Source organism: Podarcis vaucheri, assembly GCF_965113315.1.
Source record: "Podarcis vaucheri genome assembly, chromosome: 8".
Taxonomy (NCBI): domain Eukaryota; kingdom Metazoa; phylum Chordata; class Lepidosauria; order Squamata; family Lacertidae; genus Podarcis; species Podarcis vaucheri.
The window spans coordinates 78,549,491-78,576,143 of NC_138766.1; the positions used below are offsets into that span (position 1 = coordinate 78,549,491).

A 26,653-nucleotide genomic window follows, 5' to 3' on the forward strand; every position below is an offset into this window, starting at 1 on the left:
TGGCAACTTTTTTTCTTAGCGGGAAATTGGTTTGAAGAGAAATGCTTTTGCCTAGCTCCTAAAGGTGTATAATGAAGGCCTCAGGTGAGCCACCCTGGGGAGAGCATTCCAAAAACAGGGGGGCACCGCAGAAAAGGCCCGTTGCCGTGTTGCCACCCTCCAGACCTCTCGTGAAGGAGGCACACGAAAAAAGGCCTCAGATGATTATTGCAGAGTCTGAGTCAGTTCATATGGAGATAGCAACTAAGATCAGGGAGAATCAAACTCTCAAATACGGTAAGTGCCAATCAAGCTGAACCGAAAAATCTACACACTTTCTGTTTTACGGACAGGCACCGATGAGCTTCCAGAAACCGCCAACTCATAAGAACCCTTCGCACATTACTTGCATAACGAGGGCAAAGGTGGTGGCAGACTGTGGTGTCATGCGTTTATGATAATATAATATAATATATAATATATAATATAATATAATATAATAATAATTTATTATTTATACCCCGCCCATCTGGCTGGGTTTCCCTAGCCACTCTGGGCGGCTTCCAACAAAGCATTAAAATACAGTAGTCTGTTAAACATTAAAGGCTTCCCTAAAGAGGGCTGCCTTCAGATAACTTCTAAAAGTCTGGTAGTTGTTTTTCTCTTTGACATCTGATGGGAGGGCGTTCCACAGGGCGGGTGCCACTACCGAGAAGGCCCTCTGCCTGGTTCCCTGTAACTTGGCTTCTCTCAGTGAGGGAACCACCAGAAGGCCCTCGGCGCTGGACCTCAGTATCCGGGCAGAACGATGAGGGTGGTTTAGCTCCGCCCCGATGCCACATCCACTGTTTGCACTGTTGCCAGGATCATCTTCACTTCTACCCTTCATACAGATGTTTTGTGCCCAATGCAGAACTTGGGGACAGGGTTAAATGTGCAACTCCACATCCCCTAACACCACACCAATGAGCAATACATGAAGAGGGCTATATTTCACACGGGAATTGGGAATCATAAATGCATTCACTTCCGGAGAGCAACTTTTACATCCTACTTTGTGCCCTTTAGGAAACGCATTTGTTTACAGTGTTTTTTTATTTATTTAACTATTTCTGAGCCCACATTGCTGGGCAGTAGCCACTGAAGGCAGTTTGAGCACTAAAAGTTTACTGAATATCAATTTAAGGTTTTGAATGTTAAAATCATCTCAGAAATGGACCAGGAGCCAGTGCCACTGGTACAGTTTTGGTGCTATGGAAGCTGATTCCCTCACCCCTATCAAAACTCCAGCGGCCAAATTCTAGACCAAGTCCAAGCTACTTTTAAAGGCATCCCCAAGTAGAGAACACTGCAGTAGTCAAGCCTGGACATGACCAGGGCAGAGATGGTTGCGAACCTGGCAAACTGTAGAGAATTAAAAGGTTGAGCCATACAGTACATTAACTCAAACTCCTTAGCATCCTTTAATATTACTTTCAACTGCTAAGACTTGGTTCTACAGGAAGAATGAAAATGCAATGAACAGAAAGGGATGGATTATTAACCTCAATTTTATTGCTTAGTCAATTCTTCAACCCGTATAGCAACATGGGGTAGTTTTCGATCACTACAAACATCTTCTTAGAGAGGAAAATTGCATTGGCAGAATTTAATTTACCTCCAGCGAAACTTCAGATACCCGACCTTTGGGAATTTGATCCAATCTAAGATCAACAGCTATAGATGCTTTGCGTACTCAAACTCAGAGAAACACTGTTGGCTCTCAATAAATACAAAATAAAACACTGCTTTAGCAACTAGCTATTTCATGACAGAAAATACAGAGATAAGGCTGCTGTCACTCTGTTATTGGGGTTTAGGGGTGTTTGACCAGTAAACTCAGCCTCCAGCTAGGAATTGCTCCTTTTGAGCACTGCCCTGCTCAAATCGTAAGCCCTCTTCAGCTTCTGAGTTTGCTCTGTGGGTCCTGCCTCCCAGGAGCCCCTATAAAAGGAAGAAGAAAGAGACTGCTGGCAGGAGCATTTTGGACTAGGATCTTGGAGACCAGGGTTCATAGAATCATAGAACTGTAGAGTTGGAAGGGAGCATGCAGATCACCCTCTGCAATCCAGGAGTCTTTCACCCAACACTGGGCTTGGACCCACAACCCTGAGATCAAGAGTCTCATGCTCTACCAACTGAGCTATAGGGTTGTTGTCAAGATAACAAAAGGAAGGTAGAAATCGTGTATGCCAGTTCGAGCTCCTTGGAGGAAACATGGAATACAAATGGAATGAATGAATGAATGAATGAGCATTCCATGCCTTGCTTTGCTTCTACCATCTCTGAACCTGCATATCTTCTGTATCCCACCTAGCCTATTAGCCTGTTCCCTACCCAATGCTTGAACCATGGGGCTGGAGGCAGGGGGGAAGAGGGCCCCTAAGTTAAAGGGTTGTCACCCCTTAATGAAAGCTCCCATCCTATCAAATCATAGCCTCTATGGCAGGGGTCGGCAAACTTACAGCGCCTTGGTCCAGTGTCTCCAGCGCTGATTGCGTGGTGGGCCAGAGGGCGGGGAAATAGCTTGTGCACATGCACAAGTGTTATTTGTGCATGTGCAAACATTATTTCTGGTGCACATCCGGGTCGGAGGAGGCCTGTGCAAGCTATTTCTGGTCTCCTCTGACCCGGAAGTGGGCAGCCGAGCAGTGCAGTGCCGGTAAGAGTGGGCGGTGGCAGCAGAGGTCGCCGAGATAAACGAGTCCCTCGGGCCTTAACCGGCCCATATGCCTTAGTTTGGGGACCCCTGCTCTATGATGTTCTAAACACAGTAGCTGAGATGGCTGGGCTTTCCCAGTAATCTGAGCATCACTTGCCCATAGAGTGGTCCGCTTACACTGTTCCCACCCTGGCTTGCCCCTACAGAACCTGCCTGCAGGTGGAATGACTGTGGGATGGTGCCCTTCTACATTTCTCCTCCCTCTTTTATTTTGCATGTTATTTTATTGACCAGTTTTCCCTGGCCTTGGCTGATCCCTGATTCCTGATGCCCATTTGACTTTAGAGACGGCTGCTGCTCTCTCGCCAGTGTCTCAGCCTGACTGAGCTGGTGCGCCACTAAACAACAACCATGCTGGGATATGCCCACGCCGACACTGCCGGATCAGCTTTCCTGTTGCCCTGAGCCCTGGAGCAGATCCAAGAAATCGCTGTGCGAATCCAACCCTGGCAGCCTTGCCACCCACACCCTGGTACCTCTAGCAACTCTTGGGGAATTAATTGCATTTTACTGTCTTGAGGAAAGTCCTTCAGTGCCTGTTTAAAGCACGATGCTATCAGCATCATCTCGTTCCCCTCCCATGCAAGAGGCCTTAACTACTTATTTGAACAAATAAGCCAGCTCAGATTGGAAAGTTCTGCATAACCCTTCTGAGAAATTCCCAAGGTATAAAACACTATTTGTGCACTAGAGAGCTTTTCTTTCTTTCTTTCTGTTAAAAAAAGGAAAAGAAAAAAAGGGCAATTTAACTGTAGTTTACTGCATTTTGCTTTTTGCTAGATGGGTGATTGTACTGTTCCAGCACACTGCCTAACAATTTCTGCAAGTCAGCAGTAGAAAAGCGAGCAGTAATAAGTAATAGAAGTTGCTTAGCAGAGACATTACATAATGCATACGCAAATATTTTTCTCCAGAGAGAGGCAGTTTTGTTCTAGATGGGATATGTGGAGCTTATGTAGGTGCTATAAGGAGCACATAGAACTACAGATTTGTAGAGTCAGAAGGGACCCTGAGGGTCATCTAGACCAACCTGAGGGTCATCTAGACCAATGCAGGAATCTCAGCTAAAGCATCCATGACAGATGGCCATCCAACCTCTGCTTGAAAGCCACTAACAAAGGAGAGCCCACAAACCCCTGAGGAAGTCTGTTATTGCTTGGGAAACACCTAAGTGTGGGGAAAACTAAAGCACATACACTTCTTTGTGCTTTAAATATTGCATTACACAGACGTTTTCATTGGAATACTTGTAAAAATTATAGGCAATACTTCCCTTGCATTGCTTAAATTTAACAAGGGCGGGGAATAATGAAAAGTGCTGACACACTAATACATTCTAGTGTCCCAAAGAACTTGGCATGATGTGCTGACTCACTGCTTCTTGCGAAATCTAATTTCATAGTTTAACCAGGTACTGTGTGACAAAGCACTTCAGATTTTCCTATACAGTGGAAGCTCGGGTTACATACGCTTCAGGTTACAGACTCTGCTAACCCAGAAATAGTACCTCGGGTTAAGAACTTTGCTTCAGAATGAGAAAAGAAATCGTGCTCCAGCGGCACGGCAGTGCAGTGGCAGCAGGAGGTCCCATTAGCTAAAGTGGTGCTTCAGGTTAAGAACAGTTTCAGGTTGAGAACGGACCTCTGGAACGAATTAAGTACTTAACTCGAGGTGCCACTGTACAGTGGACGCTCAGGTTGCAAACGTGATCCGTGTGGGATGCACGTTCGCAACCCGCAGCGTTCAGATGATGGCCTAACCCCGCCCACCAACACATGACACATATTCTAATGCCTAACCACCAATGCCAGAAAGTTGTGACAATTTGCTACGAGGTAGGCGAAAAACCAAGAGGCTGGTGCCAATCTGCCAAATGGATAAAAACTCCTACCAGTCCCCCTGGCCGACCAGGCAACCAACCAAAGTCCGTAGCAAGCTCAAAGCACAATTATGACCTAAAGGGAGGGCGGGCGACTCCAGGGAAACAGAATGAAGTGTGGGGCCACCACGGTCGCTTGAATGTGGCTAGACCCCACCCCCAAGCCAACCCTATTGGCTGGCCTGGTGGGCGGGGCGCGGCAGCCAGGAGAATGACGCAGGGGCCGAGTACGCCCCCCTGCAGACGCGGGAACAGCTCCCGCTCACAACACCTCCCCTCTGGGGGGAGGAGAGGCTTTGTAAGGATGAAGGGGGGGGCAGAGGCAGGAGAACCACGCACAGCTCCTTGGAGGATAATAAAATAAACAAAATAAGCTAAGCACAACCAGACGAAGGCAAGGTTCAGCCTCCTTGACCACGGCTATCTGCCATGGATGCTTTAGCCGAGATTTCTGCATTGCAGAGGGTGGGACTAGATGATTCTGCACTCTCCTTTCCTCCTTACATCCTTCCACTTGCACAACGTTTCAGCCCGTCCTGCACAGAACTCGCCAAAAGGAAAGACATGTTTCACCGGGGGGGGGGGTGTTACTGCTGCAAAATATACTTTTCTACCTGTACAGCAGGGAAGGGAAAAACCTGTGGCTTTCAATGCTACGGGGCTGTACTTATCATTATTATTTTTTCAATTTGTATACTGCCCTTTGTATACCGCACCTTCTCAGGTTGGTTGACAACATAAAACTGCAATATAAAAACCACAAAATACATAGCAGAAATAAGAACGACAACAAACCAGCAATCTCCCCTCCACAAACCGATAACCCCCTCTCCCATCAGTGTAGGTCTTTGGGGCAGATGGGGCTCAACAACTTCTCTACTGCAGGTCATGGACAGCAATAAATATACTACTACAAACCCTTACATTACCTCTTGAAAGCATTTTTTTTCCTGCCCATCCTTCCCAGCAAAGACCTGATTCTCTTTGCCAATGAAAGTATGTATTCTTATACAGCTTTGCTTCTCCAGGAGTAATTCAGGACTTGCTTTTTGTTTTGTTGGCTTTCTCTTATCAGATATAGATTGGTAGTTGTCAGGGGCACATCAGTTATAGTGCCTGAGCAGTTGCTGGTTGCAGATTTTCGGATGTCAGGAGAGGTAAAGCGTGAGCAAGACAGACAGAAACTGAATCCCGTCTCTTCCTTGAAGATTTCATGAGGGGGGAAATAAAACTTCTCCACACCCCACACCCCTGATCTCCCCTAAAGCTGAGCTTTTGCGTGTTTTGGTTTTCGGATCTAAAGATGCCCTTTCCAAAAGGTAGAACTTTAAGTCAAAAAAGGTAGGCAGTTGATGGGGGGGGGGGAGGTGAAGTTGTTTGGGTTGTTCTTGTTTATTTTATTATTTTTAGTTTTTTATTATAGACTGCTTAACATCCTAAAAATTACTAAGTGATATACAAAAAATAGTTGCTTGTTGGTTCTTGTTTTGCTACATGTGAGTTTTCTCGCCTTCATGAGGTAACTTTTTGAGGAAATCTCTAAACCTGAGAGCCTTCACATGTGGTTGGACTCCAGGTCACATCAACCACAGCCAGAACGGCCAAATGTCAAGAGACAATGGAGTGAGCCTCCAGGGGTGAAGGGTGCTTTTCCGAACCCTAACTGGAGATTGAACCTGGGAGCTCCTGCATGCAACTGAGTTAAAGTCCTACTAAATAATAATAATAATAATAATAATAATAATAATAATAATAATAATAATAATATAATTTATTACCCATACCCTGCCCATCTGGCTGGGTCTCCTCAGCCACTCTGGGCAATTTCCAACAGAATATTAAAAACACAATAAAACATTAAACGTTAAAAACTTCCCTTAAACCGGGCTGCCTTCAGGTGTCTTCTAAAAGTCAGATATAGTGGTACCTCGGGTTAAGAACTTAATTCGTTCTGAAGGTCTGTTCTTAACCTGAAACTGTTCTTAACCTGAGGTACCACTTTAGCTAATGGAGCCTCCTGCTGCTGCCGCACCGCCGCCACACAATTTCTGTTCTCATCCTGAAGCAAAGTTCTTAACCCGAGGTACTATTTCTGGGTTAGAGGAGTCTGTAACCTGAAGTGTATGCAACCCTAGGTACCACTGTAGTTGTTTATTTCCTTGACATCTGGTGGGAGGGCGTTCCACAGGGCGGACGCTACTACTGAGAAGGCCCTCTGCCTGGTTCCCCGTAACCTCACTTCTCACAGTGAGGGAACCTCCAGAAGGCCCTCGGAGCTGGACCTCCAATATAGGGACATAGGAAGCTGGCTTCTATTGGGTTACAAAGCAACTGGAGAAGGAGAGGACAGAGGGTGAGGGAAGAGCTATGAATGGAGGGTCCCTCTCTTCCCATCCTCTGGACCCCCTGGGAAATTCAACAAACCTGTTGCACCCAAAACTCCAACTGAATGGGACACAACTATGGGCAGCCAGAGGAAGGACCACCTGCCTTCGGCCTGACCATAAAATGCAATTCTGGTGTAAAAGACTAGGGCAGGGTTTCCCAAACTTGGGTCTCCAGTTGTTTTTAGACTACAACTCCCATCATCCCTGACCACTGGGTCCTGCTAGCTAGGGATGATGGGAGTTGGAGTCCAACAGCAACTGGGGACCCAAGTTTGGGGAACCCTGGACTAGGGTGATGTTTGCCTTTTCCAGGAACTCTTCTCCTTGTGAGACTTTTGTGGGTGAGCTAAGAGTTTGTTTGGACCCTGGGGGAGAGCCCAGAGGCTGAGAGGAAGGAAAATGAATTGTTATTGATTTATACATATTAGTAACTTTGTATGAATGTAGGGTTTTTATATGCAACTGTGTGTTTTCGTAATATTTCATTTGTTTGTTGCTGCTTCCTGGGTTTTTTGGAGCACTGCTTAGATATATTTTTAATATATTACGTGGTACAGAAATTAAATAATCAGAAATCAATGCTTAGCCAGTGAGCTATGGCTTTTCTCTGAAGCACCACTGGGCTACCTGCTTGCCCCAGCAGAACTTAAAAACTGGGAAGTGTGCTCATCCTATGTTCTTGTTAAAACTCCGAGAAATCACACCTTTCGTCAAGCAGCTTTTAGCCCTCCTGATGGCAGGAAAGCTTGAAAAGAGTTATGGCAAAATATTCCAGTGTGTTGCGCTCAGTGCTGAATATATTGCCCTTGATGTGCTCTTTTCTTTTCCAAATGAGCGCCTGAATTGCAGAGCCTGCCTTTCAGCTAGCAAGGCAAAGGATTCATTTAACGGCATGGTGGGGTTTCTGCTTTTGCAAGATCATAGCGAATTCCCCATCTGCAATACTTCCTCTCTTGTTACATTTTCAACGAGCTGTTTATAAGCTACAACTTTCCCACAACAAAGAGGGGATAATTGATGATTAACCGAGAAAACAGCCTGCCTTCTCCAACTGGAATCTATTTTCCTCTTTTTTCCCCGCACAATAAAAATGGCCAATTTTTAAATCAGCCGGAGAATTGTGTGAATGCATGTTTTAAATATGCATTTATAAATATTAGGGGTGGGGCGGGTAGCCTGAGAAGCAGGGAGGGCAAGTTTAACTTTTTCACTCCCTGCCAGAAACTTTTAGACCCAGAGCAGTGTTTTCTAGCCAAATAAATTACAAGTTAAGAATAAATATGTGGGGTTGGGGGGGGGTAGAGGCAGGAACTGGAAGTGACCAAAAATCTGAGCACGCATGCTTAACTACAATGGCAAATGTAATAAAACGTGTCTCTTGGTTGGAACACAAAACATTGTTTTTATAGTTGTGCTGTTAAAAAAAGCATCTGCTGTATCAAATTATAGCTCTCCTGAATAATTTCAATCCATTCTCACAGGCAGGATCCCATTACAGTCACACAAAAATTGAAAACGGCGTAGTAATTTGTGCGCAAGCTCCCCCTTGAGGAACGGAAAGTTACTGCAGGTCTTCAAAAGCATCCTTCTGGGAAGCCCATTGCAACCGAGGCGCAGGGGAAACAAACCTTTAATCAATAGGTAGGCAAAATAAGGCCCGGGGGCCGGATCCGGCCCAATCGCCTTCTAAATCCGGCACACGGACAGTCCAGGAATCAGCGTGTTTTTACATGGGTAGAATGTGTCCTTTTATTTAAAATGCCTCTCTGGATTATTTGTGAGGCGTAGGAATTGGTTCATTGGTGCCTAAAATGACAGGGCTCCTGCTCTCAGGTAGATGGTGAAAGAGTTAGAATTACTTGCCCAGAGAGCCCAGCCCACATGCATCTGCTTGAGTTGTTAAGAACACAGAAAACTGCCGTATTCTGTTGTTGTTTAGTCATTTAGTCGTGACCCCATGGACCAGAGCACACCAGGCACTCCTGTCTTCCACTGGCAGAGAACACTGTCCAACCATCTCATCCTCTGTCGCCCCCTTCTCCTTGTGCCCTCCATCTTTCCCAACATCAGGGTCTTTTCCAGGGAGTCTTCTCTTCTCATGAGGGGGCCAAAGTATTGGAGCCTCAGCTTCACGATCTGTCCTTTCAGTGTGCACTCAGGGCTGATTTCCTCCAGAATGGATAGGTTTGATCTTCTTGCAGTCCATGGGACTCTCAAGAGTCTCCTCCAACACCATAATTCAAAAGCATCAATTCTTCGGCCTTCTTTATGGTCCAGCTCTCACTTCCATACATCACTACTGAGAAAACCATCATCTATTGCAGTGTTGTCTACTCTGACTGGCAGTCTCTCAGGCAGAGGTAATTCATTCTTTGGCTACTTGGCCCTGTTAACTAGAAATGAGGTGGCTGAGTCTGGGGCCTTTTGCATTCAAGCAGGGCTCTACCACTAAACTGCATTCCGTCCTACTGTTCTGGGGGTGTCCTGTTTGGAAGCAGGCAGTGCAGGGAATCATCCAGAGATGCAGCAGACAGAATACCCAAAGGCACTACAACTCTGCATGATTAAATGATCCAGTCCTGATGCAAGAGAAATTGATGAACTATGCAGAACTGGCTAAACTGACATACAAACTGCGAGATAAGGACAACTGTGACTTCAAAGAAGAGTGGGAACTTTTTACCAATTACAGTGGTACCTTGGGTTACATACGCTTCAGGTTACAAACTTTGCTAACCCAGAAATAGTACCTCGGATTAAGAACCTTGCTTCAGGATAAGAACAGAAATCGTGCTCCAGCGGCGCGGCAACAGCAGGAGGCCCCATTAGCTAAAGTCCGATAGCAGAGGTCAGCAAACGTTTTCAGCAGGGGGCCAGTCCACTGTCCCTCAGACCTTGTGGGGGGCTGGACTGTATTTTTTTCGGGGGTGGGGGAATGAACGAATTCCTATGCCCCACAAATAACCCAAAGATGCATTTTAAATAAAAGCACACATTCTACTCATCTAAAAACACCAGGCAGGCCCCACAAATAATCCAGAGATGCATTTTAAATAAAGTCACACATTTTACTCATGTAAAAACAAGCTGGTTCCTGGACCATCCGTGGGCCGGATTTAGAAGGCGATTGGGCCAGATCTGGCCCCCAGGCCTTAGTTTGCCTGTGCATGGTCTGATAGCAACACCAGGGCCACAGACAGATCTAAATAATCCAAGTGTGGCTTAAACTCAGAGCAGCTGACTTACAGTTCAGAACCGTGATCTGGATTCCCAAGCAATTCTCTTTCTGCCACTGACCCCCCCCCCCACCAATTTGTGCCATAGTGGCAAACTGCAAAGAAAACTTGCTGTGTTTCTGGGGTGGTCAGAGACCAGTACCCAGTTGGGGATGCATATGGAGTCCTCCCTGGTTATTAGATCGATCGTTTGATGAGCAGAGAGGGGGAGATAAGCTGAACTGATCAGCTGGCATGGGGGGGGCTGTGTCCCCCCTTGCAGTGGTGTAGCGTGGGTTCTCAGCACCCGGGGCAAGGCAAGTAATTTGCGCCCCCTAACCCGTGGATTTTAGCACTCGAGTCTCTTCCGCGCGCCCCCCAGATGTTGCGCCAGGTGCGGCAGCCCCCCCTGCACCCCCAACGCTACGCCACTGCTCCCACCACAAGTCTTCAGGACAGCCATCCGAAGGCTGGCACGGGGAGAAGGTCTCTCCGCCCCACCGCCAGGCTTCGAGGCAGCCTTCCAAAGGCTGGCGGCGGGAGGTCTCTCCGCCTTCCAAAGGCTGGCGGTGGGGCGGAGAGACCTCCTCCCGCCGCCAGGCTTCGGAGCAGCCTTCCAAAGCCTGGCGGTGGGGCGGAGAGCCCTCCTCCCACCGCCAGCCTTCGGAGCATCCTTCCGAAGGCTGGCGGCGGGAGGAGGTCTCTCCCGCCTTGGAGAGGTTCCCGCTTCCTCGAGGGGGGCTGGCCAAATGCGCCCCCCCAAATGTTGCGCCCGGTGCGGCCGGCACCCCTGGCACCCCCCACGCTACGCCACTGCCCCCTTGATATGCAACACACTTCTGGCACGCCCTCAGGCCTGGTGCTGGAGAGGATGGGTGGCTGGGAGGGGAGCAAGCCAGAACTTTCCCCTCTGCCTCTAATTTTAATCTGAGCTGAATTTAGATTCTCCATGTCTGCCTCTTCTTTGAATAGAGAGCAGTGAGCTCTCAAAGCTAATATCCTGACCTCCAGACACGTCAGGCTTGGTTGGCAGGATCTATATAGAAAAGAAGTGTTCTTCCACTGGGCTCCTCATATGAAGCTATGCTTCTTGTATTCTAAAGTCTTATTGGAGCAGAATCGGTTTGTTTCATTTATGTCCTTTCAGCCTTAAGCCAGGCCCCCAAGGTGGGCATGTGTCAAAAAAGATATAGATTAAAAACCACAATCCTTTATCACGGCAAGGCTCACTCACTGTATATTTTCTGCGGATTGCTCCTTCGGATAACATAGCTGGGAACGCTGCCGATTCCCTCCCGGCCTCCCCACCGCTCAGCACCGGGCGAAAAAAATGAAGTACGAGTTTTATCGGATGTCGCCCCCTCGCAAAACAATAGAAATCGAAACAAGCAATACACACTCAAGTGAAATAGGTCTTTATATTTCATACTTTACCAGTTATGTCATGCTGTTTGAATGACTCACTGTAGATTTGATACTGATTAGGGCAGTGTTTCTTCAGCCACTTGCATACATCCTGCTGGGTCCACAGCGCCACCGGCTTGGTCAGTTTCACAATATTAGACTGGAAAGGCAGAACAAGGAAAAAGGCCATTTAAAGCAGACATCTTGTCCCGCTTGGGACATTTATTCTGTGCCTCACCTTGTACCAAAACACCAGCGATCCAGAGCAGTCAACCTGGTGCCTTATGATACAATACAATACGATAATCTTTATTGTCATTGTCCCATACAGAACAACGAAATTGAAAAAATCTACATCAGACATTCAAAACCAACAAGCCTGCTATCCCAGCTACCCCTGCCTGGTTAACCCCCTAAAAACTCTGGTACCCCATAATTAAATACAATATACTCCCACAGAGACTACCTTACACTGCGTTTGAAACCAAAAATCGCATTTGGATAGAAACTGTTTCTCAGGCCCTGGTCTTTATAACCCTGTACCTTCTTCCTGAAGGCAGAAGCTGAAAGAGATCATTTCCGGGGTGCGCACTATCCTGCGCTATCTCTGCAGCTTTCTTATGACACCTGGAAGCACAGATTTGATCCAAGGTGGGAAGATGTTTCAGGATGTTTTGGACTAAGACTTCCATCCACCCCGGCCAGCAATCCAGAACATATAGAGGGCACCAGGTTGGCTAAGGCTGCTCCAGACTCTGTGCAGTTGCAGGCATTCCTCTTTTCATGGAGCAGTCAACAAAAGAAGGGATCTTGCCCTGGCACTTTTCCATATGGCTGGCAATTAATAAATCAGCGCTCACAAGTACAGGTAATAGAGACATCTCAAGAGTTTAATGGCAGGTGGGAAAATATTAGAATCATAGAATCATAGAGTTGGAAGAGACCACAAGGGCCATCGAGTCCAACCCCCTGCCAAGCAGGAAACACCATCAGAGCACTCCTGACATATGGTTGTCAAGCCTCTGCTTAAAGACCTCCAAAGTAGGAGACTCCACCACACTCCTTGGCAGCAAATTCCACTGTCGAACAGCTCTTACTGTCAGGAAGTTCTTCCTAATGTTTAGGTGGAATCTTCTTTCTTGTAGTTTGGATCCATTGCTCCGTGTCCGCTTCTCCGGAGCAGCAGAAAACAACCTTTCTCCCTCCTCTATGTGACATCCTTTTATATATTTGAACATGGCTATCATATCACCCCTTAACCTCCTCTTCTCCAGGCTAAACATGCCCAGCTCCCTTAGCCGTTCCTCATAAGGCATCGTTTCCAGGCCTTTGACCATTTTGGTTGCCCTCCTCTGGACACGTTCCAGTTTGTCAGTGTCCTTCTTGAATTGTGGTGCCCAGAACTGGACACAGTACTCCAGGTGTGGTCTGACCAGAGCAGAATACAGTGGCACTATTACTTCCCTTGATCTAGATGCTATACTCCTATTGATGCAGCCCAGAATTGCATTGGCTTTTTTAGCTGCCGCGTCACACTGTTGGCTCATGTCAAGTTTGTGGTCAACCAAGACTCCTAGATCCTTTTCACATGTACTGCTCTCAAGCCAGGTGTCCCCCATCTTGTATTTGTGCCTCTCATTTTTTTTGCCCAAGTGCAATACTTTACATTTCTCCCTGTTAAAATTCATCTTGTTTATTTTTGCCCAGTTCTCTAATCTGTCAAGGTCGTTTTGAAGTGTGATCCTGTCCTCTGGGGTGTTAGCCACCCCTCCCAGTTTGGTGTCATCTGCAAATTTGATCAGGATGCCCTTGAGTCCATCATCCAAGTCGTTGATAAAGATGTTGAATAAGACCGGGCCCAAGACAGAACCCTGTGGCACCCCACTAGTCACTCTTTTCCATGATGATGAGGAACCATTGATGAGCACCCTTTGGGTTCGGTCAGCCAGCCAGTTACAAATCCACTGAGTGGTAGCATAGTCAAGACCGCATTTTACCAGCTTCTTTACAAGAATATCATGGGGCACCTTGTCAAATGCCTTGCTGAAATCAAGGTAGGCTACATCCACTGCGTTCCCTTCATCTACCAGGCTTGTAATTCTGTCAAAAAACGAGATCAGGTTAGTAATCTAACCTGAGGTAATTTAGGTAACAATCGGGATAATCACTGAACATGCCATCCCATCTCCATTAATGCTCTTTAAGATGAAAAGCAATGGTGAGGTATGTCCTCACCCCACCTGCTGGTCCTCCAATGGATCTTGAAAATGCAGCCTATATTATTATAGAATCATATATGCATAGCATCATAGAACTGTAGAGATGGAAGGGACCCCAACCGTTGAGTCCAACCCCCTGCAATGCAGGAATCTCAACCATGACAGCTTAAAAATCTCCAAGAAAGAAGAGTCTACCACCTCCTGAGGGAGACTGTTCCACAGTAGAACAGCTCTTGTCACTCTGATACCAAGAGGTCACTGACAAAGGTCTGAGAAAGATGACTTGATATTAGGGCAGCCATTAGTGCTTTGACTTTCCAAATGAGGCAAGAGATAACAACGGATCTGCATTGTTCAATTCAAAGTGTTGGTGTTGACCTTTAAAGCCCTAAACAGCCTCGGCCCAGTATACCTGAAGGAGCGTCTCCACCCCCATTGTTCACCTCGGACGCTGAGGTCCAGCGCCGAGGGCCTTCTGGCGGTTCCCTCATTGCGAGAAGCAAAGCTACAGGGAACCAGGCAGAGGGCCTTCTCGGCAGTGGTGCCCGCCCTGTGGAACACCCTCCCATCAGATGTCAAAGAGATAAACAACTACCTGACATTTAGAAGACATCTGAAGGCAGCCCTGTTCAGGGAAGTTTTTAATGTGTGACATTTTAATGTATTTTTAATCTTCGTTGGAAGCTGCCCAGAGTGGTTGGGGAAACAAATAATAAATGACGATGATGATAATGATGATGACGTTGTTGTTGTTAGGGCTGTCATATGATTAAATAAATCCTAGCTGATCAACGGATTCAGTTGATTTAGAACAAAAATAAAATCGTAAAATTGTTGGCAGGGACCCTGGGAGTCATCTGGCCCAACTCCCTGTAATGTAGAAATCTCAACTAAAGCAAGCCATGACAGATGGCCATATTCTAACCTCTGCCTAAAAACGTCCAAGGAGGGAGAGTCCCAAGGGAAACCGTTCTAGTGTCGAACAGCTCTTACTGTCAGAAAGTTCTTCCTGATGTTTGGTCGGAATCTCCTTTCTTGTAACTTGAAGTCATTGGTTCTAGTCTGCCCTGCCCCCTGGAGCAAGAGGAAACAAGCTTGTTCATCTTCCATATGCCCTTGAGAAATTTGAAGATGCCTATCATATCTCCTCTTCTCCACGCTAAACAACCGTTACTCATCAGAAGAAGAGTTTGGATTTGATACCCCGCCTTTCACTCCCTTTTAAGGAGTCTCAAAGCGGCTAACAATCTCCTTTCCCTTCCTCCCCCACAACAAACACTCTGTGAGGTGAGTGGGGCTGAGAGACTTCACAGAAGTGTGACTATCCCAAGGTCACCCAGCAGCTGCATGTGGAGGAGCGGGGAAGCGAACCCGGTTCCCCAGATGACGAGACTACTGCTCTTAACCACTACACCACACTGGCTCTCTGGCTAGGTTTCAGGCTAGGTTTCCAGGCCCCTTATCTTGATCACCCTCCTCTGCACACATTACAGCTTATCAATAGCCTTCTTAATAATTCACATATGCAACAGCAGTTTTGAAGGGGGGGGAGCACTCTTTCCTTATAAATCTGGGACACAGAACCTGTGAAGCGGGACAGCAGAATGCAGAATTAAGAACCAGGACAGCATTCTCCAACCTGACACCATCCAGATGTTGTTGGACTAGAATTCCCTTCATCACTGACTAGTGGCCATGCTGGTTGGGGCTGATGGGAGTTTTGGTGTAACTTCTGGAGGGCACAAGTTTGGTAACGAATGAACTCCTAAATGGCTTGTTTCCCCCTCAACTATTTTATTTTGTTCCTCAGAGTACATTACAAAAACAAGAAAAATGAAATTTGCATACACATAAGATATACAGTGGTACCTCGGGTTACAAATGCTTCAGGTTACAGACTCCGCTAACCCAGAAATAGTACCTTGGGTTAAGAACTTTGCTTCAGGATGAAAACAGAAATTGCGCGGCAGCGGCAGGCCCCATTAGCAAAAGTGGTATCTCAAGTTAAGAACAGTTTCAGGTTAAGAACAGACCTCCGGAATGAATTAAGTTCTTAACCCGAGGTACCACTATACAGGGAAGAGGAAGAGAAAGCATAATTATGAAAAAAACCCCAACATAATTTTCTCAATTTATGAAAAGTACTTTAGCTGCAACTGATTTTCACTCATTTCCTTTCTCGTTTTGCAGGAAAATTGTCTGGGAGATACGAGTTTGTGTTTACACTTTATAACTTCAACTGAGTGTTGTCAAATCATCATCTTACAATCAGTCTCTTTTGTATGTCTTACTTTGTTTTTCAATATATATTCCATCCTTCAGTATTTCATCTCCTAGCGCGGCTAACCAAACAGCATTAAACAAAAATGACAAAACCGATCAAAACCGATCAAATTAAAACATGTTGAAAACAGGCAGCACAAAAGCAATTCACAAGATATTTTGGAAGGCCTGGGAAAGAAGATATTTGCCTGGCATTGAAGAGACATGAGGTTATGCATCTGGCAAGCTTCCTTGGGGAAAGGTTTCCAAGAAACAAGGCGAAAAAATCAAGAAGATGCCATCTGCCTAACCTCGGAAGACAAGGACTCCCAGAAGGACCTTAAAAGATTATCTTGGTTTCGTTTGTGTGGGAGAAGGCATCCCCAGATCTTCTTCTACTTCTTCACATCCCCAGATCTTCTTCTACTACAGTACTTCTAACACTACAACTAAAGGGCTACAGGCAACTCCTGTTTATGGAATTCTATTTGCGCAGAACCGCACATGTGTGCGGTGCCGGGTACCCAGAAGTGGTACCCAGGAATGGGAGCACCTGGTTAACTGAGCCCCACCACCCTTGCGGGAGCTGGAGGGGTGTCGGAGCAGGCCCAGCTGATGTGCATGGGTGAAGTGAAGGACGTGAGGCAGGAGTTGATAATGCAGGTGAGCTGCACACAGGTGAGCTGCAAGCAAGCTGCCAGCCAGCTCTGTGCAGGCTCCTTTTATTGACACAATATGCAAACCCAGGCAGATACATTTTGGGCTGTGACCTTTGCACACCTTCCAGTCCCGAGATCATGGGGTGGTACAAAGCTATTTTGGCACCTGTTTCCACCATGTCATTTTCCCCTTGCACAATGTATGACGAAGGAGACAAAGGTCTCAGAGACAAAGGTCACAGACAGTACACGGCAGACTACTGAGACCGCAAAAGGTTAGACAGAGGGCAAGATGTTCAGACAGCTGTGGCCTTATTTGTGAGAGGGAGTGTGCCCCATCCCCAAGGTCACGCGTGCAGGCAGCTGAGGCTGCCTGCGGGTGGGGAGTGTGCTCCGCAGCCAGCGATCATTCCTACACATGGGGAATGTTACACAATTTCACATATGCACACAGAAGCCTGGAATGGAACCCCCACATAAATGGGAGTAGTCATCTGCACTAACCCTGATTCTATTTCCCATGTCAGACGCAGTATGCTTCTGAAAAACAGTCTCTGGAAAATGCAGGAAGGAGAATGCTGTTCCACTCAGGTCTTGATTTCCAGCTTCCCATAGTAGGCAATTGGGCAGGCCAATGTGAGAGAAAGATATTGGACTAGATGGGCTTTTGGTCTGATCCAGAAGTGCCATCCTTATGTTCTTAGGTCACCGGGTCATTTATGGCTTTGCAGGTAATCCTTAGCACTTTGGAAAATTAAGCAGCAGCCAGCGCAGTTGTTTTAAACCTTCTTCTTCTTCTTCTTCTTCTTCTTATTATTATTATTATTATTATTATTATTTAATGAAAAGTGATCTAAAACAGAAGAGTGGCCAGACAAACAATAAGGGAGCCCTGGCAAAGTACTAACAATGTATTCATGAGCACACTTGCTTGGCAGGCCTAGATTATTGTATTCTGTAGATTAAATGCCAATGAGTGCTCCTGCTGCAAGAATGTAATTATCACTGTTGAGGACAGCATGGGTTCCTCCCATTTGCTGGACCTCCAAAAACCTACAGCAGGGCGATGCATCCAGCAGCTAAAGGAACAATCTTCTCATTTTTAAACTGAGCACAGGAACACGGGCAGGGCACAAACTGGGGGCTCAGCACGCTATTTCAGAAACCGTCTCTTCGCAGAACGGAACCGCATCTTCCTGTGGATCGGCGACAAATAATATATGCTTACTGTCACGTCAAACAGTAGGAAGTGGGCGGTAACAATACATCCCTGAGGTTTGTGAAAAGCAGAGGAATTCAATCAGACAGAAAGCCAAATTTTGGAATTCTATAATCAGTGTCAATCTGATTATTATTTTTTTGCAGCGTGTACAATAGCAGCAAGGCATGAAGATGCTTGCTGGAACAAACCAACAGCGCTGGTGCTGTATCCTGCTTCCCACAGGAGTCAAGATGAGAGCATAAGGGAATTCCTGTTGGACATACAGTACAGTACTGCGTTCCCACACTGGGCTATGGGAAACCCACAAAGAGGACAGGAGCACAACAGCAATTTTCCAGTGGGAACTACCATATTTTTTGCTCTATAAGACTCCCTTTTTCCCTCCTAAAAAGTAAGGGGAAATGTGTGTGCGTCTTATGGAGTGAATGCAGGCTTTCGCTGCGCAGCGATCCCTCTTGTTGTTCTGGCTTCTGAAATTCAGAATTTTTTTTTTCTTGTTTTCCTCTTCCAAAAACTAGGTGCGTCTTATGGTCTGGTGCGTCTTATAGAGCAAAAAACACGGTAATTTATAACCGCTGTAACCAGCAGCCACTGTGAGAGCCTTATTCTCCATGACTTTGTCTAATCTGCTTTCTTGTGGAAGCAATCTTATTTAACAACATGTTTGTGTGAAAACACACACTATTTTCTCTGTCCTGCCTATCCCACGACTCAGGTGGATCTGGGTTCTAGTCTTATGCTGTGGGACTGCAACTCCCCGTCATTCTTGACTATTTGCCACACTTCTTCTGAGGGCCACCCCTACTTTTCACAGAGCATTTGCTAGCATAAAGAACATGCACCTGTTACCTGCACACGACTCAACCTGGGTCCCCTTGCCTTGCTGAAATTAGGCTCAGATTAAAAGCTCAATTGTAGCCAACATTATTTATGCATTTGTTTCTTTGAAAAACACTTGTTACCGTATTTTTCACCCTATAGGACGCTCCGGCCCATAGGACGCACCTATTTTTTTGGGGGGGGGGGGGAATCAAGGGAAAAAATTTGATTTCCCCCCAGGTTTGCGCAGCCATCCCCAAACTAGAAGAGGGAGACGGAGCACTTCGTCTCCCTCTTCTGCCTTCAGGGACAGCCTCCTTAGCCTCTGTGGGGCAGCGCACTGCGCTGCCCTGCAGAGGCTTTGCGCAACCATCCCAAGCTAGAAGAGGGAGACAGAGCGCTCCGTCTCCCTCTTCTGCCTTCAGGGATAGCTTGGCCCGCTATCCTGCGAGCTTGTGGGGCTGGAGGGGGGAGAAGCAGGCTTGCTTCTCCCCCCGCCAGCCTCCAGATCAGGTCGGGGAATAGCGGGATGGCGGCGCTTCGCCATCCCGCTATCCCCCGAGCTTGTGGGGCTGGCGGGGGGGAGAAGCAGGCTTGCTTCTCCCACCCCCAGCCTCCAGATCGGGTCGGGGAATAGCGGGGTGGCGGCGCTTCGCCATCCCCCTATCCCCCGAGCTTGTGGGGCTGGCGGGGGGGGAGAAGCAGGCTTGCTTCTCCCCCCCCCCCCAGCCTCCAGATCACGTCGGGGAATAGCGGGATGGCGGCGCTTCGCCATCCCCCTATCCCCCGAGCTTGTGGGGCTGGGGGGGGGGGGAGAAGCAGCCTTGCTTCTCCCCCCGCCAGCCTCCCAATCAGGTCGGGGAATAGCGGGGTGGCGGCGCTGCGCCTCCCCACTGTCCCCAGCTTTTGGGTGCAGGCTGCTGCCCGCAAGCCTTGCGAGCCCGCGGGACATCCTGCCGGGCTCCCAAGGCTTGTGGATAGCTTCCTGAAGCCTGGAGAGCGAGACGGGTCGGTGCGCACTGACCCCTCTCGCTCTCCAGGCTTCAGCGAAAGCCTGCATTCGCCCCATAGGACGCACCCAGATTTCCCCTTCATTTTTGGAGGGGAAAAAGTGCGTCCTATAGGGCGAAAAATACGGTAAGTGCTTAAATTTTTCTAATAATCTCTACACGGTATGCAATAAAAGGTAAAAGGTAAAGGACCCCTGGACAGTTAAGTCCCGTCAAAGGCGACTATGGGGTGCGGCACTCATCTCGCTTTTCAGGCTGAGGGACCCAGCGTTTGTCCGCAGTCAGTTTTCCAAGTCATGTGGCCAGCATGACTAAACCGCTTCTGGCGCAACAGAACACCGTGACGGAAACCAAAGCACATGGAAACGCCGTTTACCTTCCCGCTGGAGCAGTACCTATTTATCTACTTGCATTGGTGTGGTTTCGAACTGCTAGGTTGGCAGGAGCTGGGATGGAGCAACGGGAGCTCATCCTGTCACAGGGATTCGAACCTCCGACCTTCTGATTGGCAAGCCCAAGAGGCTCAGTGGTTTAGACCACTGCACCACCCGCACTCTTGCATGCACTATGTACAGTATTAAAACAATATCCATCAAAACAACAATCTGTGGCATGTGCTTAGTTGTGGTTAGAGATGAGAAGGCCTAGAAAAAAATGAAATGAAAAATGAAAAAAAAAAAAGACTTTGGATGGGAAAACCAGAAAAAACCCCTCTCTCCCTGCCCCCAATTTTCCCATCCCCCCCCCCCCGGCCTTCCCATCTCCAGTTGTGGTGCACGTCTGTGGTGTCCATGACAGTTTTTCCATTTTGCAAATGTGCCCAAGGCCTCTCAAACTCCTGGTGTTGGCACTGCTGTTAGTTTGTGTGGACTGGCAGCACAAAGGATTGTTCTCATCTCACAAAGCTTGTGGTTGACCGGTGCTCCGATATAACCACCACCCTAAGAGCGAAATCACCCTTGCCGTAAGTCCAGGAGTCGAGTAGCATTCGTAAACTGACCTCCCCACCCTGCCATATTAAGACATCAAATGCAAGAGAATCAAGTGCAGGGGCTATTAATGTTTAAAAACACAACCCATTAGCAACCTCTTACAAGAAGAGAGGGCTGAGACGCCGTATCTTAAGCGTAAATATGTTTCTAGTGCTAAATTACTGCCAAAGTGTCAAGACTATGTCTAAGCAGCCACTTATGGGACTGAAGGACTCTTTAAACCCCTGTCTAGGGAAAGGTTTATGCTGCTCAGCACTCCTCCTCCTCAAGGACTTGTGTCTTCTTCTTTTTCTTTCTCTCTTTTTTTAAAAGAAACATCGATTCACTACCTCTTAGGGGAATCTTGTCTGCTTAAGTTAAAAATAGCTGCCATTTTAAAAGGACCTGCATGTCTGTTTTTTAAGTAGGCAGGAAACAGAGAAAATGGCCTGTTTAAGATCCCAGGCCTAAAGTGCATTTTACGTTAGATGAAGACAAGGGATTGGCAGCAGGTGCTTAACCCCCATTTCCCCGTCCCCCAACTTAAAAGGGGCACCAGCTCTTGTACAGCCAAACAGGCCAGGCAGTAAATAGAGAGCCAAGGTATCAACAGACCCAAGAAGAAACCCAACCAGCAGCTGCCTCTGGAGACCCCTTGGTTGTCGCTGTTTCAACTCTGCACTAGGAAAGGTGTCAGTCACAGCGATACTTGTTTATTGATACAGCTCAACAGAGCAAAAATATCTAAGCGGTTTAAATAAAATCACTATGAATGCGAACAACACTAAATAAAATGTTGCAAAAGCCAAACGAAGTGCAACTGCAGCTCACGAATAAAATAAAACTGCAGCTCACGAATAAAACTGATCAGTGAGTAAAGCAAATAATAATGATGGCGATGATGATGATGTCCGAGTCCAGGAAAGCTTGGGAAAACATACAGGTTCTTAAGAGGTGTTCAAAAGTAAATTTTGTCTTATTATTATTAATTATATTATTATTATTACCCCAGCCACTCTGGGTGGCTCCCAAAAGAATATTAATAATAATAAAGTGATAAAATATCAAACATATCAATATCAGAAGTGTGGTGTAGTGGTTAAGAGCGGTAGACTCGTAATCTGGTGAACCGGGTTCGCGTTCCCGCTCCTCTACATGCAGCTGCTGGGTGACCTTGGGCCAGGCACAATTCTCTGAGGTCTCTCAGTCCCACTCACCTCACAGAGTGTTTGTTGTGGGGGAGGAAGGGAAAGGAGAATGTTAGCCGCTTTGAGTCTCCTTCGGGTAGTGATAAAGTGGGATATCAAATCCAAACATTAAAAACTTCCCAAAACAGGGTTGCCTTCAGATGTCTCCTAAAAGTCAGATAGTTGTTTATTTCCTTGACATTGGATGGGAGGGTATCCCACAGAGTGGGTGCCACCACCGAGAAGGCCCTCTGCCTGGTTCCCTGTAACCTCACTTCTCGCAGTGAGGGAACCACCAGAAGGCCCTCGGAGCTGGACCTCAGTGTCTGGGCTGAACGATGGGGGTGGAGACGCTCCTTCAGGTACACTGGGCCGAGGGTGTTTAGGGCTTTAAAGGTCAGCACCAACACTTTGAATTGTGCTCGGAAACGTACTGGGAGCCAATGTAGATCTTTCAGGACCGGTGTTATGTAGTTTTGGCGGCCGCTCCCAGTCTAGCGCCACATTCTGGATTAGTTGTAGTTTTTGGGTCACCTTCAAAGGTAGCCCCACATAGAGCGCATTGCAGTAGTTCCAAGCAGGAGATAACCAGAACATGCACCACTCTGGCGAGACACCCAAATCACCCAAGGAGGGCACTGCAGAGGGTGGGTGGTCCACTTCCATGTTGTCCCACATGGCCCACTTCCATGTTGTCGCCAAATGGCAATCCAACAATTTCAACTCTGAAACTGCTACACTTGCCTAATATTTGCAGTTGGAAGCCTTTCCCTGTTACAAGCGAAACTTCAGAATGACTTCCATAGAAAAATGAAGCACTGGAAAAATTTCCGGGTGTGGACACGACACGTCCCCACTTTGCCAGATAGCTCAGCTGTCTTGACCTGCTATCATTCAGCTCCATTTGTTCCTAAGCAAGGATCTAATGAACAACAGGCAACAGGAAGCTTGAGTATAATCCCAGTTGGACTTGGAATGGTGTGCTTGTGTTGAAGTCCAGGGGCACCCAGAACGTGGCGGGCGGAGGGGTGGGTGGAAAGAAATATCCAACAGGAAAAGAAAATTGGTTTTATCCTCAGTTTATTTCAATAAATAACCATTGTCGTTGTAAGATACAACTCATCAAAATGCACAGTAAGAAATGAATCAGTACAATAGCATGTGCCACTGATTTCTGATAATGTCTCTTGAATGGAGGATAGGACGGGTGTAGAAACTAGCTTGCTGCACAAAAGTAAAAAATTTGCATTATTTGCTCCACCCACTTTGGCCTTTGGCACTGCCCTCCATTGTCACATGGCTTTTCCCAGAAGTAAATGTGGTCCTCAGGCTGAAACAGGCCCCCCACTCCTTTAACAGATATTATATAGTACCTGAAGGCTCTTAAAACTATGTAGACAATACTTGAAAGCGTATGGCAAACTACTTATAAAAGAAAGGATAAGGAAGGGGGAGTTTACTTCCAGAGAAACTGCATAAAAGAAGTATTTCTGATTCTGAAAATTTCCCTCTCACAAAGTATAAATCCTGTCCCATCTATGAGACTCTCCCCACACCCTGCTTTTTGAAGGGCAAGGCTGCAGGACAGAAGTCACAAAATACCACATTTATTTGGGGGCTAGCCTACGAAGCTACACACCACATTGAATGCAGAATTACTATTTACGAAAAGCCAATGTAAGCACCAGTCCTTTCGCTTCAGAATTAATATTATTATTTTTAAAGACGGAATCGAAACAACTTCCCAAATCAATTTCTTTTGGTATTCAGTTTGTTTTCAGAACTGCAACAGCAAGGACTTCCTGTGGACTCTGCTAACGATAAAACTGACCACTCTGAAGGCAAAACAAGAAAAGGGGTGGTTGGGTGGGAGTTAAACCAGTAGATTTAATATGTGACATTTAATTTCATGCTCTGTTTGTTCCATTGTGCAAAGCAAAGAGTAGTTCTATCATGGGCTCGAAAATAGTAATAATAATAATAATAATAATAATAATAATAAACCAAAATGATAGGCCGTGCATTATTCGACTGCATACTTCAGGGATGGCGACATTAGCACTCAAGTCCCGCAGAAGCCCTTAATAACCAGGGAAAGTTTAAACAGTGACTTTACAAGGTATCTCAGCTGCTTTACAAGTGCTGCCTACAAAGCTTGCATTTCCAAGGTCAATGTATTCACCGGCACTTCCACATCTTTATTTACTGTCATTTCCCCTCTTTACCCAAGATGTCTGTACTTCAGAATGGCAAAGATTTCTCGAAGCAGAATGCGGGGACGGCAAACACTGGTGTGTTTTACATTCTGCAAGTCTGTTTTCTCAAAGAGGTTTGTCAACAGACAAATCCGAGCAACCAACAAGGCAAATCTGGAGCCTGGGCGTGTGCACAGATTGCAAATTGACAAGAGCGCCAGGCAGCCCATTCTAAAAAGTGAGTTCAGGCAGCCTTAGAGAGAGAAAGTAAAGAGCAGCTGGGCTTTTTCCAGCTTGCAGGTAAAGGCCTAGAAACCGCTCGTGATAAACAAACAAGCAAGCAAAAGGCATCCCTTCACACTTGCATCTTGCCCTTCATCGAATGCAGTGTGACTTGCAGTTTATTTTTACAGATCATACTTTAGCAATTATTTATTGTAATTGTTAAGAGTGAATTTCTGTTTCATTATTATTTGATGATGTTTCGAAAGTTAATTTTAATGTGTGCTATTATATTCTGCTAGATTGCTGAACGTTATTTGATATAAGCGGTTTCATGTTTTATTATGGCTTTCCGTATCGGATCAGATTATTACAAGGTGTGTGTTCTTTGCTGTATATTTTGTTGCTGCAAACCGCCTTGTGCATAGTAATACAGAAAGGCGGTATATAAATGAAAAGCAAAACGAACGAGATTCCCAATGTTGCCTCACAACAATTTTGCAAGGTAGGTTAGGCTGAGATGTACTGACTGGCGCGATATCACCATATGGCTCAGCAGGGACTTGCAGGGAATGTAGTTGGGTGCCGTAAATGTGTTTCGCTGAACACAACATCTCAGTCTCAGAATGCTGGAAGTTATTTAGACTTGAAGGAGCGTCTCCACCCCCATCATTCTACCCAGATACTGAGGTCCTGCGCTGAGGGCCTTCTGGTGGTTGCCTTACTGCGAGAAGCCAAGTTACAGGGAACCAGGCAGAGGGCCTTCTCGGTAGTGGCACCCGCCCTGTAGAACGCCCTCCCACCAGATGTCAAAGAGAAGAACAACTACTTGACATTTAGAAGACATCTGAAGGCAGCCCTGTTCAGGGAAGTTTTTAATGTGTGACATTTTAATGTATTTTTAATCTTTGTTGGAAGCCAGCCAGATGGGCGGGGTACAAATAATAAATTATTGATATTGGAAAATTGCTAAAATGAAATTTAATGAAAATCAGTCAGGAAGGAAGTCACCTAAAATGGAATGAATTTGGATTTTTAACTGTAAAAAGTTTTGAGTGTATGTTTGTTTGTTTTTTATATATGTTTGTTATTTGTTTGTTATTTTGTGTTGTGTTGAAAATGGAAAATTAATAAAAACCATTTGAAAAAATAATAAATTGTTGTTGTTGTTGTTGTTGTTGTTGCTGCTGCTGCTGCTGTTATTAGTAGTAGTAGTACTAGTGACAACAAAGAGAGAGAGAGAGAGAAAAGCTCCCTATACTTTCAGCATCAAAGTACATGCTTGGCATATAACCTTCTCCTCTTAGGTACAAATTCAGGAAACATATGGCACCTATTCACAGAAAGAAAAGAAGCACTGTTGGTATCAAACAGGGAAGGGACATAAAGCTCAGGTGATTACATAGATCTGTATACATGGTACCACACACGGGGATTCATTCTTACCAATCTTAAGATGCAATCTGTTGCTGCAGACCAGGTGCTAGGAGTCTTTTCCCTTAGAGTTTAATTAAATGCTTCTAATGATTGCTAGACCAGAAAGGGGTGAAAGTCTGGGGATTCAGTAAATACTGGGAGGCATCAGGATACCAGGTACACACTGTTGCCAGAGTTCCTGATGCAATCCAAGTGACTTGGAAGTTAAGTGTCAAGGAAAGTATTTTTTAAAAAATCAATTTGCAATATATATTATTGATATATATTTATTTATGCTTTGTGTTGTTTATTCATTTATTTATTTTTATAAACCTGTATATCACTTTTCCACGGTGACAGAAAATGCATGACAGGACAACAGTTTAAAAGCAATCAACCTGAAACACAAGAACATAACACAAGGAGCAGAGGAAAAAGAAGCAACTATCTAACTTTTAGAAGACATGTGAAGGCAGCCCTATTTAGGGGAGTTTTTAATGTCTGATGTTCTATTGTGCTTTTAATATTCTGTTGGGAGCCGCCCAGAGTGGCTGGGGAAACCCAGCCAGATAGGCAGGGTATAAATAATATTTTTTTAAAATTATTATTATTATTATTATTATTATTATTATTATTATTATTATTATTATTACCAGAAACCTCAGAGAACCAGGCCAAAGACTTCCGCCAGGCCAAAGACTTTCTCAAATATCTATCTATCTATCTATCTATCTATCTATCTATCTATCTATCTATCTGTTTATCTATCTGCAGGATCAAGCCTCCAGATATCGTTGGATTGCATCAGTCCCTGTATCGACAATGGTCATGAGTGATGAAATGTGC

The 26,653-nt window shown here is 46.0% G+C and overlaps 1 protein-coding gene across 3 annotated transcripts in view; it reads right to left on the reverse strand.

Moving 5' to 3' along the window:
* SAMD12 (sterile alpha motif domain containing 12) overlaps positions 1–26,653 on the reverse strand; it is a 228,109-nt gene that overhangs the window by 165,552 nt on the left and 35,904 nt on the right. For 2 of the 3 annotated variants that reach the window (XM_082235993.1, XM_082235994.1), the window contains exon 3: positions 11,656–11,785. In XM_082235993.1, coding sequence (XP_082092119.1) covers positions 11,656–11,785 — 130 coding nt within the window. The remainder of the gene's footprint in view (positions 1–11,655; positions 11,786–26,653) is intronic. The other variant, XM_082235995.1, reaches the window with a different exon arrangement.